General features: G+C 40.7%; 1 protein-coding gene across 1 annotated transcript in view; it reads right to left on the bottom strand.

Annotated features, from left to right (window-relative positions):
- LOC124159568 (multidrug resistance protein homolog 49-like) overlaps positions 1–17954 on the bottom strand; it is a 134117-nt gene that overhangs the window by 77567 nt on the left and 38596 nt on the right. Inside the window, exons 7-11 of the mRNA XM_046535467.1 lie at positions 16967–17138; positions 13330–13454; positions 10846–11035; positions 6308–6532; positions 3024–3149 (exon numbers count right to left, since the gene is read on the bottom strand). Of these exons, the coding sequence (XP_046391423.1) occupies positions 3024–3149; positions 6308–6532; positions 10846–11035; positions 13330–13454; positions 16967–17138 (838 nt within the window). The remainder of the gene's footprint in view (positions 1–3023; positions 3150–6307; positions 6533–10845; positions 11036–13329; positions 13455–16966; positions 17139–17954) is intronic.

The raw sequence follows: 17954 nt of genomic DNA, 5'->3' as shown, positions 1-17954 counted from the left end.
TATGGAAGGAAGGGTGGAGAGAAACCCGGCGTCGGCGTTAGCCTGCTCTTAACGAAAGGCGCCAAGGGGACCACGGCTTAATGTCCCATCCGACGGACGAAGTGTTGCGCTTGTAATGTCCTCCACACAACATTCAAGCAGGGATCGGGCAGTCTCCGAAAATTCCCTGCCACTGCCTGGATTTGAACCCGAGCCCGCCGGGTGGGAAGCCAACACTCTAGCCACCACACCAACCCGATCCCCGCGATATTCGTTTTTAGGCGTTGTTTGCAGATATTTGTATATTCGAATTTAGTTTATTTCTCTCTACATCAAGTTTTTTAAACCTGCATATGGTGTGTGAAGTGATTGACAACGTGATATTTTCGAAAAAGTGATCATATTAAGTAGGTGGTCTCGACTCCGTTCTCGTTGCCAGTGGCGCAGCGAGGGGGGGTTTTGGGGGATAAACCCCCCCAGAGCTCAGAAATTTTTTAAAGTTCCATTAAAAATCCATTTTACTTAATTGGATTAATATTACTACCAGAGTAGAGTAAATATTAATAAAATATCCCTCCGAAAGCCGTAAAACTCACCATTTTGAACCCTTTATCTTGAAATTTTTCTGAAGGAGTGCCCCCGCACCTCCCGCTTACCCTGGCGGGTATTCCACACCCCCAGACACCCCTGTATTAGTTGTGCCTAAAACCCCCCAGCCTTAATTCCTAGCTACGCCCCTGCTCATTGCGGCCCCAAGTTTAACTCCCCAGGTTTGAATGCATTTCGTTTATTTTCTACATTTCGCTCCCGGGAACGGAACTATTGAAATCTGACTGGTTTGGACTTTCGTTTCTCTTGCCATCCCTGCTTCAGGCTAAAAATATCATTGGCTGTATTTGATGCGTAGCAGGCGCGCTCAAAGCTGTCCTGATAAACCATGTTCACACCAACAAGCAGATAAAGCAGACGAACATTCATGGAGCGCATTTTTCAGTGTTGTGTGAAAACTGTTTATTTTAGCTGAAACACAAAAAATTAACATTGAGAAAAAGATTAAGAATAATTTTAAGTCAATTCGATTTTATAACATCTTATCCATTTTTAATTTCATACAAGTCTCAATTTCTATCATGTCTAATTTTTTTAAATTCTCTTTTTATATAATGTACTTCAATAATAAAAATATGAATCAATTGACCATTTAATACTAGACGAAAGAAAAACATTGCAAATACTCAGTAGAGTAACTTGTTGAGGCAGTATTCGTGCAGTTAGAATTTTTGGTCCAAATATCTCCAATCACTGTGTAATTTGATGCCCCGAGCCTGGACTTATAGCTGATAACAGAATGAGAGATAAACTGATTGATTGTAGGCAGTTTTTGGGCGGAAAATGTATTGGGAATTTTAGTGAATTTGGAATGGTTCAGCAAAATTTGGAGGGATTTGATGTGGAATATTTCTATTTTTTCTGATTTATTTACTGTGGGCCAAGACTTCACGACTGTAGATTTCTTTTGACTATAATAGTTGGTCTATCTATGGAAGTATATATTTAAATTCTAGAGTAATAGGAAAGGAAAGATGTGGGGAAGAAAGTGAAACGTTAGTTTGGCCCACCCGTAAAGCTTTGGTGGTGCAAAAATTCAAATACTGGCGGAGTATTAATTTAATATGAAAATGACACCGAGAAATTCGTAAATGCTTCCTCTTGGCATTCATTGTTTGTTGATATGAGGTGAAATCTGTGGTGATCTTTGTATGCGTGAATAAGCGTATGTGCTTTTACAAGCATTGATTTTTTCAAGCGTTCTCCAGAAAGAAATGCTCCATATTTTTTTCAGGCATTTCTATCTCGAGCATAATGAGAATTTCATACACAATAGAGTGATATTTCAGCTACACACCCTATTTTTTACGCCCTCTTCGTCCCTATCCATGGCCGTCATCCAGCGTGAAGTAAGGGCGTGTATGTCCTGTTGCTACCAATCCTTGTTATGACAATCAGTGTTGCCGCGAGACGAAACGGGACTTGCGCCAGTCTCGTCATCTGCACTCGGGTATCGTCTCGAGTCTCGTCTCGGTCTCGAGTCTCGGACGAGACTCTCGTCTCGCCTCGTTACCCCCGAATTAAATGTAGCACCATAAAAAGCTGTTTCCTTTGCGTACTTAATCGCTGAATCGGTACCGGTACGAGATCAGGAAAAAATTCGTTCGGACGGAGGTACTCTATGGTTCAGAAAATTAGACCATCGGAAAAAGTGATCAGAAAATAATAAAATGAAGATGCAGAAAAAAAACCTACGATACCAGGTGCTGGGGGAGATTGCTGAAGAGAAAATGGACGGTTAGGGTGATAGGAAAGGCGAGAAAGAGAATAGGAGATGAAAGGACTATACGACAAATAAGAACTCGGTGTTTTCCCACGTACTGAGGCAGTTACTTATGAAACATAAATGAGAGGAAAACTGATGGAAAATTTCCCAGCAGAAGACCAAGGGGCAATGACCCAGGACAGATGATGGATTTTGGGAAGAAGAATGTCAGGGAGGCGAAGGATATGACATGGTATGCGGAGAATGGGCGGCTGCAGTACCGATCTTAGGATTGCAATACTATGTATGCATGTGATTTTGTGCAAACCGATGAAGGCGCAAATTCAACATACTACTGCATGATATAAGACACGGTCTCAGGCGTTACTTTGTGGAATTGCTTCATCATAGAATAGAATAAAATAAAATTACTTTGTTATATTCCACACTTTATTTTAAATAGCACGCCCCGGGTTTCAGCATCTAATGCTATCATCAGGTGATCAAGACTCGATGATAGCGTTAGATGCTGAAACCCGGGTCGTGCTATTTAAAATAAAGTGTGGAATATAACAAAGTAATTTTATGCTATTCTATTCTATACTGCTGCATCTCACGAGTGAAGCATTGCCAGTGTTTTTCTTTCATAAATTCTTAGAATAATCTCTAATTCTATAGAAATGAGTGGCCCGTTGTCTCGTGAAAGCTCTTTTCCGTTTGAAATACTCACCGTGCCGGAGAGAGGGTCGTAGAGTCTCTGTATGAGTTGAATGCAAGTGGATTTCCCGCAGCCGGAATGCCCAACGAGCGCCACGGTCTCTCCCCTGTTGATCTTGAAACTCAGTCCCTGAAGAATCTGCAATAATATGGTTGTGAAATCGTGAAATACGTAAAGAGCGGATTCTTGAAACGTACTAAGGAACTTGTTTCATGCAGCGCATTCGCAAACGTCCGTCGCGGAATAGCGGTATATTAGGGTTTCCCTACTCCAACAGTGGCTTAACACTAGAATGTCCGGCTGTGTCAATTGACCCAATAGAGTACATTCGTATTGATGATTTTGAAACGAAGACAAATTTTTGACTCGTATTTTGACTTTTAATTATTTAGTTTGGTTTACCTGCTGTGCGAAAGGTTAGGCCTGATATTATTATTACTATTATTTCTATTTTTTTCTCCTCACGTACACATGCCACGCCCGGATGGGTCATTTTGACCCAGACCATGTAATTTATTTTAAGCCTTTATACAGTTACATTGTATTCAGTGTAATTTTGTGTTATATACTGAATTTTTTGTCAAAATATTATTTGTATTTTTTAACCTGACACCATTGATATTCATGTTACCTTGGGAATCGATATCAATGCCTTTTGTTTTCTTTGATGAAGGAAACTACCCTATTATCTTAGTGGAGCAACTGGCGGAATACCTGAACGACGGAATATTTAAGTTATAATGGGCATGAATTTTCCATATGCGATTTTGTAACTTTAGCATATAGAGCTGATTTTTAGGTGTCAGGCCTGAGGAACTGAATCAAACAAACACTTCTCGATTGAAGCTTAGGCGGCTTGTGATGATAAAAATAGGTGCGTATGTACACCGCTTGATGAATCTTTATTTTTTGGACCGATGATTCATAATCAAATGTAACGCTGCACCATTTTCTCCTTTTTATGTCACACCTGTGGCAAGCGATCGAATTTTCCGTCCCTTTCCGGTATTAGCTCGAGTAACGATAGCAGAGAAATGACCGCTTCACGCGATCCCTTTCCGCGATAGCTGCAGGGATTTTTCCTTCACACAGCAGTCGGCCTTTATCCTTTCGCTGACACCAGTACATTCATTCAATCAGAAAGCACGTCCGCTAACAATGATTGTAACGCCACGTTTGCTTTTTAATGCAATGACAATTGTAATCACGGATAAGCGAAGGAAGGACGAAGGAAATAGGGTGGTTTCCTATTATTTTTTTATTGCCTGAATCGAAAGATTATCACTCCTGGAGTGCGCATTTCACGCTCTTAGATTTTTGAATGACGATATCTAATTTTCTCGATTAAATGAAAAGTGAAAATTTTCCAGCGCGCGAAAACGCGACGGCGAAGTAAGTATGAATGCTGGGAAATCTCCGTGTGACGTCGTTCCGGTTCCCGCTGCCGCAAAGTGAGGTGACCTTGGGGCGAGGACATGTGCGCCGCTAGGGGCAGACTGCTGATGCAGGCTGTTAGCAGGTAGCAGAGTAACATGCTAGCAGGTAGCGCTTGGCTTAATTATGGATTATTAATGCCTTATCAAACGAAGGAAACTTTCCGACCATAGCCAGTTTTAATAGGTGATTATTAAGAAATGTTTCCCTGAGCTCTGCGCCTCATGCTTGTATTGGTAATTTCAGACGATGTAAAACACCTCGATTATGTAAATGTGACAGCGACGACGGCGATAGATGACCACCACGTTCTCCTATCACGTTCCACTCTATCGTGCGATCATGTAAGCCACCGTCATCGCGCGTATCCCATAGGTACGAGCGCGCGAGGTTGGTATCATTGGGAAACCTGAAGAGGCAATGAAATCCTTCGACACATCTCTGTCAGAGAATGCGTCGTCTACGGTGTCTTTGAAAGAACGGAAATAACAATAACAAACAACGAAAACATAAAATGGAGGCAGTGCAAGGCTAAGTACTTCGCTCCGCCAATAGGTATTATTATGTTGAAGTATTATGGTGAAGTTATGGGGAAAGTCTAGCATTACTTTTTGATGTGTGGCCACATAATCTATTATGCTACTGCTCGCCGAGAATGTGCCTGCTGTCACTATACAAATATGCTATATCGTAGAGTATGGTCGAAAAGTCGTAACGCTTGGATGGAAACTAATTAATGTTGAAATGATAACGGAAGTGTAAAAGTCGTTTATAAGGTGCTAGCGATTTGAATGTAAGTAGTCAATAGTTGATTTATGATGATTGAAAAATCGAAAAGGAGTTTAACGATATCGATATATTGGAGAATGTTCTTGGCAAATGTTGACAATAAAACTTCGATATAAAGTAAATGACGTTTAAAACTTCAGTTAGCAGTACTCATTTTCCAATTTGCTGCGTGCAAATAAAGCTGCTCAATCGAATTCACCACCATGCGCATATAACAACATTGCGCATTGAACAACGTGGACAATTATCAAAGTCAAGACAGCATTCCGCTGGAAATTATTAAGAATTATATTGGTTTTTAATCGATTATAGGGCATTTTAAATAAAAATAATATTTTTTTGCTAATATTTGTATTTAGTGCTCGTTTTTATGTCAGCATATGCTTGTCACCATCGATTTCGAACGTGATAGGCCGATGACGCTCGCAACGTGATAAAGAGTGCGGTCACGGTTTCATATTCGCTGCTATCGCCTTCCGTCGTGGGAATCGCGTTGCCCCTGGCAACGACATCGCTCTCACCCTTCTCACTGTTACATAAGCAGGGTGCAGTACTTTCATTCAATCAGAAACACGTCCGCTAACAACGATTGTAACGCCACGTTTGGTTTTTAATGCAGTGACAATTGTAATTACGGATAAGCGAAGGAAGGACGAAGGAAATTGGGAATGTAAACAATGGTCCAAAACCAGAAGTCGCCAGACAAACGTTCAAAATGGCTTTTTTTAGATTGAGATTTAAAAATTAGCGTAATAATTATAAACAATTACCAATAATGGATATACATGCCATTTTAAATCAATTTGATCCGTTTTTGACATTCAGTAGTCCAAACATGACAATTCTTTTAAAAAAACACGCGCGATCTCGTTTTTCTCCGAAATTACTAGCATTAAATCAGGTGATTTATAATAAGCTCTAGTTTATTGTGATGAGAAAATGGTTTATAAGTACTTGAAATCAATTCTTTGGCGTAATCAATCTCTTTTGGTTCTTTCCCTTGCATCAAGTTTCTCTTTTAGGGAACAGCCAAAGCACACGCCGCATTTCGGTTGTATTGCGTAGGTACTTACTTTGACGTCTGGCCGCGATGGGTAGCTGAAGTGGACTCCCTCGAAGGATATGGCTCCGATGACGGCGGACTGAGACACCCCGGAGGGCGAGAGCGAGTCTATGTCGGGAATTCTGTCGATGATCGCGTAGACAGTGGCCGCAGCTCCGCGAGCGATCGAAAACGCCTCCAGATACGGAGACGCCTGTCCCATGTTCGTGGCACCTGTGAGCACACCAAACAGAGCCTACAGCGAATAACTTTTATTAATAGAAATATATGCTACCCCATTGCTACATCTACATCATTTCATGCAAGTTTTGCCCTGCCATCGGTCATCGGTCTAACCTCCGGGTTAATAACCATCGAGCTTCTTGGAATCCTACCTCCCCATCAGCCTCACTTCCTGTTCCCACCCACGCTATTCCCCACAATTTGGAATTTGATGATTGTTTCAATCTAGGAATACTTCCCTCCTACCGCCTCACAGTGGGCTGAAATCGAAAAAAAGCTGGCCAAAAACCATATCCTCCATAGTTTTATAATTAGCAAGATGAAATTTTTCCTACTAATCTTGTTTAAGCTAGATAACATGAATATAATGACATTTTTCCGAAAAATCGATCCGGGGAGTATTTTTTTAAAACAAATTCGAGGAGACGGAAAAAAACAAAAATCGACCATTTGGACCGCTTTAGTAGAGAGGGAACATTAAATTGAAATGAATAGTTAGGAATAAAAAAATAAGTAGTTTAGCATTAACTTTAATAATTTAAATAAAAAATTTCATATTAAATACATAAAATTATTGTTTTAAACATTAATGATTTAGTCAATTAACTTTACGTCAACATTTTGTCTGAGAGAACACGAAGTAGAAATCACCTAGGAAACAATTTATACCATAAACCACCTAAGAAACAATTTATACCATAAACCACAATGCAACATAAAATTATTTATGTACCATAATAAATAAACAAAGATATAAAACAAGAAAACATAAGGGATAAATTAAACAGCCCACTACCAGTTTTCATCGGATTCCCAGCTGTCACTGTCCTCATCAGAAGTTGGCTCTACCAATACAAGTAAGTTTCGTATATCCTTTGAAACATTTCTTTTGTCATTTATACAGACATAACTATTCGATATTAGAGGATCCGAATTAAGGAGGTGCCTCCGGAAAACATCTCCCATTTCAGCTAAGCGTGAAATTTTTCGCGTGTGGTGCGTTCGGAATCTTCTGATATCTTTGTGGCGAGTTTCCAAACCTTCCTCCGAAAGTTAACCAATTGGAAGCACTGCTGCCTTGGCAATTGATGCTCCATGAAACAGCACCTTGTGCACAGTGGGCGGCATGTAGTACCACGGATACAAATCCACAATAAGGGATACAGTTTCTGAGCAGTACTCGCTGAAATTGGCGTAATCTATCTCAAGTCCAGATGTCAGAGCATCAAAATTGAGGCAAACCTCGAGATGAGTTCCTCGTAAATGCCTATTTGAAAAGGAGAAAAAGTCCTCACCAAATCCTTCTTCCAGAAAAATCTAAATATTCATAATAAATTTTGGAATTAATAACTAAAAATTAAATATGAGTTTTTGATGGTAAATATACCGGTAATTTCTGATGTTAGCTTATAGGATCAGGAAAAAACATCGGGCAGTGTTCCCATCATTAGTCGTGCCTGAGATATATTATTTGGGAAACGTACCTTTTCATCTTTCCGAGATATTCTTCACTAGCGGTAGTTCGGTCTCAACGCTGATATTTCACGATATAGGGAAAGTAAACCCTGGTTCTTCGCTTCCGTATCACAAGCACTGAGATCCTTTCGCACTCAAGAACTGACTAATTTTCTCGGTAAAATCGTGAAAGAGAATATTTTTCAACCAATTGGAAAGAAGGCTATGTTGAAAACCCCGCACGAGCTACTTCGTGGAAACGTTTGCGCGGATATCGAAGGGAAGCGATCCTCATGCGATAAGCGGCATTTCTACAAAGGGACAGTTATGAACCGAGTACAGAACTTCTTTAACGCTAGATAAGAATTATAACACGGTGGTTGGGTTTTTGGGAACAATAGGGATTAACGCGGTCGGCGAGGTAGTGCCCGCCGCCACACGTGTCCCCTTTCCAGTGTTTGAGCTGATGGGTGTTATAAAAGGCCTAGGGGGGCGTGGAGAGCAAAATATGCGAGCACATAGTGTTTAGAATTGGGTTTTACAAGAATTTATACATGCTTATAGCTTATAGTATATAATGCTTTGTAGCTGCCCGCTTCCGAAGACAAGAATCTGACTTGCTGGCGCAATCGTTGAGTCCATTATATGTCTTATGAAGGAAATCGCGATGTGCCCTTGGAAAAGTTGGAACAATAAGACTAATGTGGCATGTTAAATGTTAGCTGTGTATGTAAGTGTAGACAACTGTAATTTCGTCTCACTTTTAGCGAATTATCCTCGACTACAGCTGAGTCTGAACAAATGTTCGCATCTAACCACCGTGTCGGGCGGTTGAACATTCACGCACATAACGTGATAGGAGAGGCGAGGTGGCAAATTGGGGCTGGATTTTTCAATTGATGACTAAAGTTGACACTTTATTTTATGACGTGGTGCTAAATACTTCGTGAAGCAAAGTGAAAAACATGAAGTTTTTCTCCACATTATCTTAGAAATACATGAAAAATAGGACATTTTAATTGTTTAAATAAAAGTAATAATTATCTTAGAAATACATGAAAAATAGGACATTTTAATTGTTTAAATAAAAGTAATAAAAATTATCGATAAAATAAAAAATTTCACTGCGACGGATTCAAAAAATGTTCATTTTTATTATGCAATGATTTAAATTTAGACATTCAAAACATAACGCTTCAGTCAATTTTTTCAAAAAATGGGAAAAGTATTTTGAGATTATTTTTCGTTAAATTGACAGACGTCTCCCGCTTAAAAAAAATGAGTTATAAATAAAATAATTTCAGTAATGTGGTCACTGATCATTCTATAATTTGAAAATATAATAGTTTTTTTTCCAAATTAATAAGTGAAAAAAGTCATTTTTGGCCAGCTTTTTTCGATTTCAGCCCACTATGCGCCTTACCGCGAGAATTGAAAATCTTGGAGCAGTCATACAACGGCGTTGACAGTCGCTTGCATTTAGTTCCGAAAGCGACCGCTGCAGTTTGAATTCGAGGGGAAGGGGGACTTCGAGAGCGAAGAAAATCGAGGTAGGGGAGGTGGACTGACATTCATTTTGAGCTCCCCCTTCTGCGGTATCATATTTCGGTCCGCTGTCTGTCGAGATCTCGGATGGCCTTGGCAGGCCTCGAGAATATTTTGTGTTACAAAAATGTGTTACGTTGGGTGGTCAGCCTCTCGGTTGCTGTCCTTTGCTTTGGACATTTCCTGCATTGGAATCCGCTCGCTTTCTTCAGGGTCTCATGTTTGTCTTCAATCTCCACTTCAGTGAAAGCATCGGTAAACAAAAATTGCATCGTACAATTATAAAACTAGACCGCATGACGAGACTTATACACGCATTAATTAATGCGACGAAGGCGCGTTCCTGCTGTCCCGGTGAAACCAGTTCACCCTAACCAGCCAGATAACATTTGTACAATTTTTGGCGCATTTGTTTATGTTGTGAGGGTAGTATTTGGTTTGTGTTAGCAGAAACTTATAACTATTCATAGTAATTTTAGGATAGCATATACATTTTTGTTAATATGTCAATATGATTGATTACATTTTGAATTAGGGTTACATTGGAGTATTGATTACAATTTAATATTAAATGATTTAATGAATGAAATTTAATGTCAAAGTAATGATACATTTTTTTTGTTGATATAATTTTCTGTTATAATTCGTTTTATTATTTTTTTCCAGTCATTTTTTATGCTTTCTTGTCTTTTTTATCATTTCTTTTTTTTTCATTGTTTTTCCATTTTTTTCATTTTCTTTTTTTTTAAGCATTTGTTTTTTTTACATTCATATCTGCTTGAACACTTTGTATTAGGGAATAGACAATTGTAATACCTTCTTACAATGAGGCATTTATAATACCTTCAACGATAGTGACTATATCTACAAGGAAGAAAGACATAGGAAAGACTCATAGACGAGTTATTTGTTGAGGCAGTTTGCATGTGGTGGGAATTGTTGGATCATAATCCCATATCATGACGAGACTTATTTCACGTCGGTATATATAACACGTGGTCGCTGGGAGCGGGGAGGAAAGTGGGGTGGTTGGATCCCGGCCATGAGTTCTGTTCGGAGGCGCACCCGAGACGGCGACACTCATATAAGTCGCACTCAACTGTCTGTCTGTCACAAAATATTGTATACACATAGATATGGCCGATGCGGAGCGAAGCCCTCCAAGCTGAATTTGTAAAATTTTTACCATTTTAATTCGTATACATGATGGTAATGAGATTGATCGTACTCCAGACAATTGATTGATTAGCTTCATCTTTTACCTCAATTCTGTGTTACACGATTTATCGAAAAAACAATATTAACATAATAATCTATTTTACTCACAATAACCATGCTGGCAGCTGTGTATTCTGGATCTGGCTGTCCTCGGCTCTCCAAGATCAAGTGCACTCCATAATAGAATGCTATGGAGTAGCTTACGTAAGTGATGAGCCACATCAAGCCATTACCGAGACCAAGGAATATCCCGCGTCGCTTCCCAGCGTTGTTTGCCGGCGTCAAGTTTGCTTTGAACCTGAAAATATTTATATTTTCAGGTGAATGGAAGAATCCAGGTCGCTAACTCGCCATGGTGGAGTTGTTAATGGCTTTCAAGTATAGATGTACATATTGCCCCACATAGGCGGACACAGGGGGGGGGGCACGGGGGCACGTGCCCCCCCAGACCCTTAGACATATGCTAGATTTTTAATACGGTTCCATTATCATTTCGTTCGTTTTGTATGACGAGGTATCCTTGTGCCCCCCCCCCCCCCACTGAACAAAATCCTGGCTACGGCCTTACTTGTGCCCCTCCCAGAAAGAAATCCTAGATCCGCTCCTGTTGCCCCACCAGCCAGAATTTAGTGTAGAGTAATAGGGTGGTTTCCTATTATTTTTTTATTGCCTAAATCGAAGGATTATTACTCCTGGAGTACGTATTTCACGCTTTTAGATTTTTTATGACGATATCTCTTTTTCGCGATTAAATGAAAAGTGAAAAATTTCATGCGCGCGAAAACGCGACGGCTAAGTATGAATGCTGGGAAAAGACCGTGTGGCGTCATTCTGGTTCCCGCTGTCGCCGCGTGAGGTGACCTTGGGGCGAGGCTTTGAGCGCTGATACGACGCAGGATGCTAGCAGGTAGTAGAGAACTCTGCTAGCAGGTAGCGCTTGGCTTAAATAAGGATTATTAATACCCTACCTAACGAAGGAAACTTTCCGACCTTAGGCAGTTTTAATAAGTGATTATTAAGACATGTGTTCCTAAGCTCTGTGCCCCATGCATGTTTTAGTAATCTCAGACGATGTAAAACTCCTATCTACTCGCATAGAAACTAGGTCCCTGTGACGTCACGTGGAGTGGCATCGAATGGGGGCCATTCTGGACTTTTTCAAATGCAATTAAAATTTACATTGCCATTCGTCTAAACTGGGATTTCTAAAACCAATTAATTTTTATATATTATGAATACACTAATGGTTGGTAACGAATCGCAATCAATGCCTTTCGATTTCTTAGATGAAGGAAACTACCCTATTGCTGCCCCCAGAGCCCTTGACAAAGGGTTTAAATAGGTAGGTAGGTAGGTATTTGGAGGAGGCGACCGACAGCTGAGGTCATTTGCGCCATGAGGGAAGGGTATGGAAGGAAGGGTGGAGAGAAACCCGGCGTCGGCATTAGCCTGCTCTTGACGAAAGGCGCCAAGGGGACCACGGCTTAACGTCCCATCCGACGGACGGAGTGTTGAGCTTGAAATGTCCTCCACACAACACTCAAGCAGGGATCGGGCAGTCTCTGAAAATTATCTGCCACTGCCGGGATTTGAACCCGAGTTCGCCGGGTGGGAAGCCAACACTCTAGCCACCACACCAGCCCGAACCCCCAAGGGTTTAAATAAGATTTTATGGACGAATTTTCAAATTGTCAATAGCCCGGATGGACTTTGTGTTGATGTTTTATTTTGTTCGGACTCACCATTGTTAAAGTTAGGCTTCCCCATTACGTCAAAACCCTGACCTTCACGCTCCTCTTGTTACCTTGAAAATGACACCAAGTGTCGAAACCATGGTCGGTTAAGTGATAAATAAAATAGTGTGGATATTACCATTTGAGTTTTAATCATGGTTTAAATAGATGCTTTGCTTGCAAATGCCCGGCGCAACTCCTATTGGAGGGTTACATCCACGCTCTTCACAGCCAACCCTGATTCTTCGTTTCAAATTATTTCTTTTTGTATAACCACCTACTTATTTTACGCATTATTCGACACTTCCTTTACATTAGTTAAAAAGCAAACTTATCTGTTTGGACTAATCATAGGGTACGCAAGAATGTGCTATGTTCCGCAGCACTGACGACTGAGGCCTCCACACTAAGGGCAGGCGCGCACTAGCGCGACCACGACCGCGACCAGTTTTAGCATTGCAACATATGGAGCGACGCGCACTGTGCCAAATCCGACTCGTTGGTCGGACCCGAGTCGTCCGACCAAAATTTTTGAATTTGGTCGTCCCCGACTCAGCGGTCGTTGCGGACAGAAATGACACACATTGTTATGGCGCGGCGCGCACTGACTCCGACTTCACTCCGACCCGACCAGCAAGTGGTGAATGTGTTTTGCTATCGTGGTCGTGGTCTGGTCGGAAGGTGTGCGGCAGAGATCTGCCGTGGTCGTGCTAGTGCGCGCCTGCCCTAAAAAACCAACAGCCAAGACAAAGTCCCTCAAAAGTATCAAAATTACTCCCCCCCCCCCTCCCAGGAAAGCCTATCTTTTGCAAATAGTGTTCATATGTTTTAGATATATATTTTTAGGTATGCGTCTTACCTTTCCACTTCTTTCTGCTCTCCACCGAATGCTAACACAGTCCTCAAGGCCCCAAGGACCTCTTCGGACACGGCGCCTGCCTTTCCGTACGCTTTCAATTCCTTCTCGGCTAGTGAGGCCTGCATCTGTAAGTGAAAAAGTCCATTTTTTGTGTGCAAAGTTGCCACAAACACTTTGGGTGAAAAAAGTAGTCTCTTTTTTTATCTTACAGCTTGTCACTCTGATATTTTCCCTCACGTTACTAGATTAATAACGATCCGTACTTAAACCGAAAATATTATACCGATTTCAAGCCTTTTTAAACTCACCCCACGTTAAATATTGGAATGTTGAAACTCTCTCACCAAGTGAAGCCTAGAAATTGCGCATCTTGCCATCTTGAAATAGAATGCACTGTGGTTCCAATCGCTATTCTAGCGGGACAAAAGTCTGACTGAAAAAGCAAATGTTACTTTTAAAATACAAGTAACCTCTATTGCAGTTATGCCTTCAACTGAATGCTTTATTGTGATTGATAGCTTTGAAAAGTACTTTATAAGTTATAACTGTGTTGTTTCCACGGTACTATAAGTATATTTCCGCGGAGCTAAATTTCCGCGTTTACTCGGTGCTATACATAATGACAAATTGATTGACATATTGACTAATTCATCAAAATTCCCAGCCCAAACTGTGTTAGGTGTGGGTATTTGGCTTTTGGGGCCTGCCTTCTAGCCACTTATAGTACTTTTTGTGGTAGAGAAATGGTATTGGAAATAAAAATGTATTTCTTTATAGAAAAAAGCGCAACTTTACTCTGAAAATTGCTTTGCTAATGTCAACAATTTTCTTTTAGTGAAAATAATTTCTAAGAGTATATTTTTCAGGAGTTAAAATAACCCCAGGAATTATTCTTTTATATTGCATTGTGTGAAATGTGTTTTAAGTTTTACTAGGATGTACGTCCTATATTTTATGGCTGCGTCGCCATAAATTTGGTTTTAGGGCAAGATGCAATCATACAATGGAGGGGTAAAAACTTTCCGTAGAATTATTGAAAAAAAATACTAATGTTATGGCTTATACTCACGTGGCAGAGGTCCATTCGAAATTACATTGTGTATCGCCAGTGTACGTTGATTGCACGTTTTCATCTAAATTGGTGGTGTCATCTAAAATAAACTAATTGTAAGTTGGGTGAAAAGCCGAATTTATTTCTCGAAAGCCTTCTCCTATAATGTGAATATTCATCTACATCTACATAATACCCCGCAAGCCGCCTAAAAGGCGTGTGGCTGGGGGTGTTAGGACACCAGCCGTTTACAGCTAGAAAAAAATGAAGTTTTATTTATTATTATTTATGAAGTTATATAGCGTTTATTTACGTCCTTTATAGTTCGGGGGAAAACGAATTCCCATATCTATCCGTTCGGCAAAACATCTCTCTTAATATATCGCTTCAATCGGACCCTGAAATATAGTGCGGCTCTAATATTATGTTCTCTGTGTCGCTCATAAAGATATCCATTCTCAATTGTTCAAACAATCTAAGCCTAGCGCGCAGCCTCCGAGTCTCCAATGGCTCCCAGCCTAATTCGCTTAACTTCAGGGTAACACTGTCTGTACGCCCGTAGCAGTTTTTGACGAAACGCGCAGCCTTCCTTTGTATTTTATTCAGGATTAAATCTTTCTGCGCCGGATCCCATACGCTCGCTGCATATTCAAGGTGCGGTCGGACGAGAGCGAAATAGCACCTTTCTTTTACTTTCTCATCCGAAAATCTTCCCACAATACGCTTGACGAATCCTAATTTCTTCAGGGCGATGACGCAAATATTCTTTATGTTTGTTCCCCACGTGATGTTCGAGGTTATCGTAACTCCCAGGTACTTCACTTCGTCTGTTGCCTTTACATTAATGCCATCCACAGCATAAAAATGGTTAGAGTTGGACGAATTCCGCAAGAAATGTACCGCCATGCATTTGCTCAGATTAAGTTCGAGTCCCCACTCTTGGCTCCACAAATGAACGTTGTTTAAGTCAGATGATAGAATTTCATAGAGTGATCACCAATTTCGCGATAGATGACAGCGTCGTCAGCAAATAAACGTATTTTACTGAAAATGCGGGAGCAGAGATCATTAATGTATATAATGAACAACAGGGGACCGATTACGCTTCCTTGTGGAACACCTGATGTAACTTTTACAACATCCGAGCTAATTCCGTCAAGAACTACTTTTTGTTAACGATCTCTGAGAAAGTCGCGTATCCAGTTTACAACTGTTTCGTTTAATCCGTATGATTTTAATTTGTATAAAAGTTTGTTGTGAGGTACAGTGTCGAAAGCTTTCTTAAAATCTAGAAATAGTGCGTCAACTTGTCTTTTCGATTCACCAGATTTTATAACGTCGTGAAGAAAGAGGGCGAGCTGTGTTTCGCATGATCTTTTTTTTCGGAATCCGTGCTGACAATCATGGAGGAAGTTACGTCTATCTAAGAAAGTCATGATGTTGCTAACAATGATATGCTCAAGTATCTTGCCTATAATCGATGTTAAAGAAATCGGACGGTAGTTGCCTGGGTCACGTCTGTTTCCCTTTTTGAATATGTGTGTAACGCTTGCAATTTTCCAGTCTAGCGGTAACTTCCCTTCGGTGAGTGACTTCTTGAATATGATCTCTAAGTAAGGTGCGATCTGTGGAGCTAACTCCTTGAGGACACGCGCGGGTATTCCCTCCGGACCCGGAGATTTACTGTTCGATTTATATTGATCACGATGGAAATATATGATGTAAAAATAATTGTTGCATGTTGTGGTTGTACCAATAGTCGGTAGCTATGTAGAAATCACAAGTAAAAATTAATGGCTTAAAATAACCCCAAACATATTTTCTCCAAAAATCCTTTCTGAATGTACTGCCTTGACTTAACAAATGGAAAATATTCTAATCCGAGGTCTAGAATTATAGAATTAGCTCTAGAACTAGAATTAGAACTAGAATTAGCTCTGCCATTCTTTCCTACCATATGACCTTGAGTAATGATTTCATCAGAATGTCGTGTCTCAATGCGGCTGAACAAATTGTACCGTAGGTAATCTACGCAAGATTTTCAAAAGGTTTCTTTGCTTCCCTGCTCTTATTAAAAATACCGCATTTCTCGCACGATCTATCCTTTCAACCATTCTTCCGTTCTTATGAAGGACCAAATTTTTCTCCTATTCTCGAAGCTCCATTTACCAATAACTCATAACTCATCAGGATATCATTTTTCTTTGCGTATTAAATCCTGGGTGAATGCCAAGAAATACAGCCACTGGTATAACAATGAATGCAGTATATTCACCGAGAAATACCGTCAGTGGAATGCCAACATTTAGAGTTGGAATACCGGTAAATGCTGTTGGAGGAATTAGAGCCAATGAAAATTGAATTCAATTAAAGATAAGTATACCAAAGAAGAAGAAAAGGAGACGGGAGAAGCTGTAAACACTGGAGAAATACAGAACAGGAGTGGAACTAGAATGTGGGCTGAACACTTCTACTAGGTAATATTCCTGTGCCTCAGTACGAATAATCTAGAAATACATGGAACATGGAATGCTGATAAACACAGGGCAGTGCAGTGTTGCCATTAATCTCGGAAATATTACAAACCTTTCCAACAATGGCAGTAGCGATGACCAACAACGGCATTAGGCTCAATATGACTAGGGTCAACTTCCAGCCGTATATAAAGGACACCACGATGTTGGACAGGAAAGAAACGGACAGCATCACGACCATGCCAACCTTCTCGCCAATTCCGTCCTTCAATTTGTTGAGATCCCTGTGGAATAAAACATTTCATGTAGTAAAAGGCGATTGTTTCAATGACTAGTGCAGTGTGGTAGAAACATGGTGTCCCCCGAGTGCGCAAAACTCGAGCGAGGTGAGGAGAAAGTGGGAGGGGAGGAGAAAGTGAGAGTGGGGGAAGGGGAGGGGAAAGTGGGAGTGGGGGAGGGGGAGAACAGGGGAAGCGCTAATGACTGAAAACCTTGGAAGAAGTTAAGTCCACAGCAAAAAAGCAATTTTAACCGACAACCCCGTTTTACGATATTTCATCTACATCTACGTAATAACTCGTAAGCCGCCTAAAATGCGTGTGGCAGGACAGCAGCCGGTTACAAATAAAAAGGAAGTGCTTTAACGGAGTTAGGACTAGTATTTTTCAAGTCCTTTATGGTTCGGGGGGAAAACGAATTAACATATCTATTCGTTCGGCAAAACATCGCTCTTAATTGAAGTTGTTTCGGGTTTCCCTCCGGATGAGGTTCTCCATCTCTGCCGACGTTTCAATGTTGAGTGATCCCACTTATATAATATGGGCTCCTAGTCAGGTGACTTGTGATTGGTCCGCCTTTTCCCGCCTTTTTTCCCGGGCCTCGCTGACGTATTTAAGAACCTGTTTCCAGGAGTTGCTGTCACTACCGCGCCCTGGCACAACCGCACCCAGTGTACCCTATAGCCCTGAGAATGCCAGGGGTAAATGCCGAAACCTTGGCGTGGAAAAAACGTGTTTTTAATTAAATACATAATATAATGACCAAAACTCGAGAACGAACCTCGATGTAATAAAATTGGTCAAGGAAGGTGACATGAAAAT

The sequence above is a fragment of the Ischnura elegans genome, chromosome 5 (assembly GCF_921293095.1).
Source record: "Ischnura elegans chromosome 5, ioIscEleg1.1, whole genome shotgun sequence".
NCBI lineage: Eukaryota > Metazoa > Arthropoda > Insecta > Odonata > Coenagrionidae > Ischnura > Ischnura elegans.
Note: the sequence above shows the minus strand (reverse complement) of the source record. Positions and strands in the feature narration are given on the sequence as shown.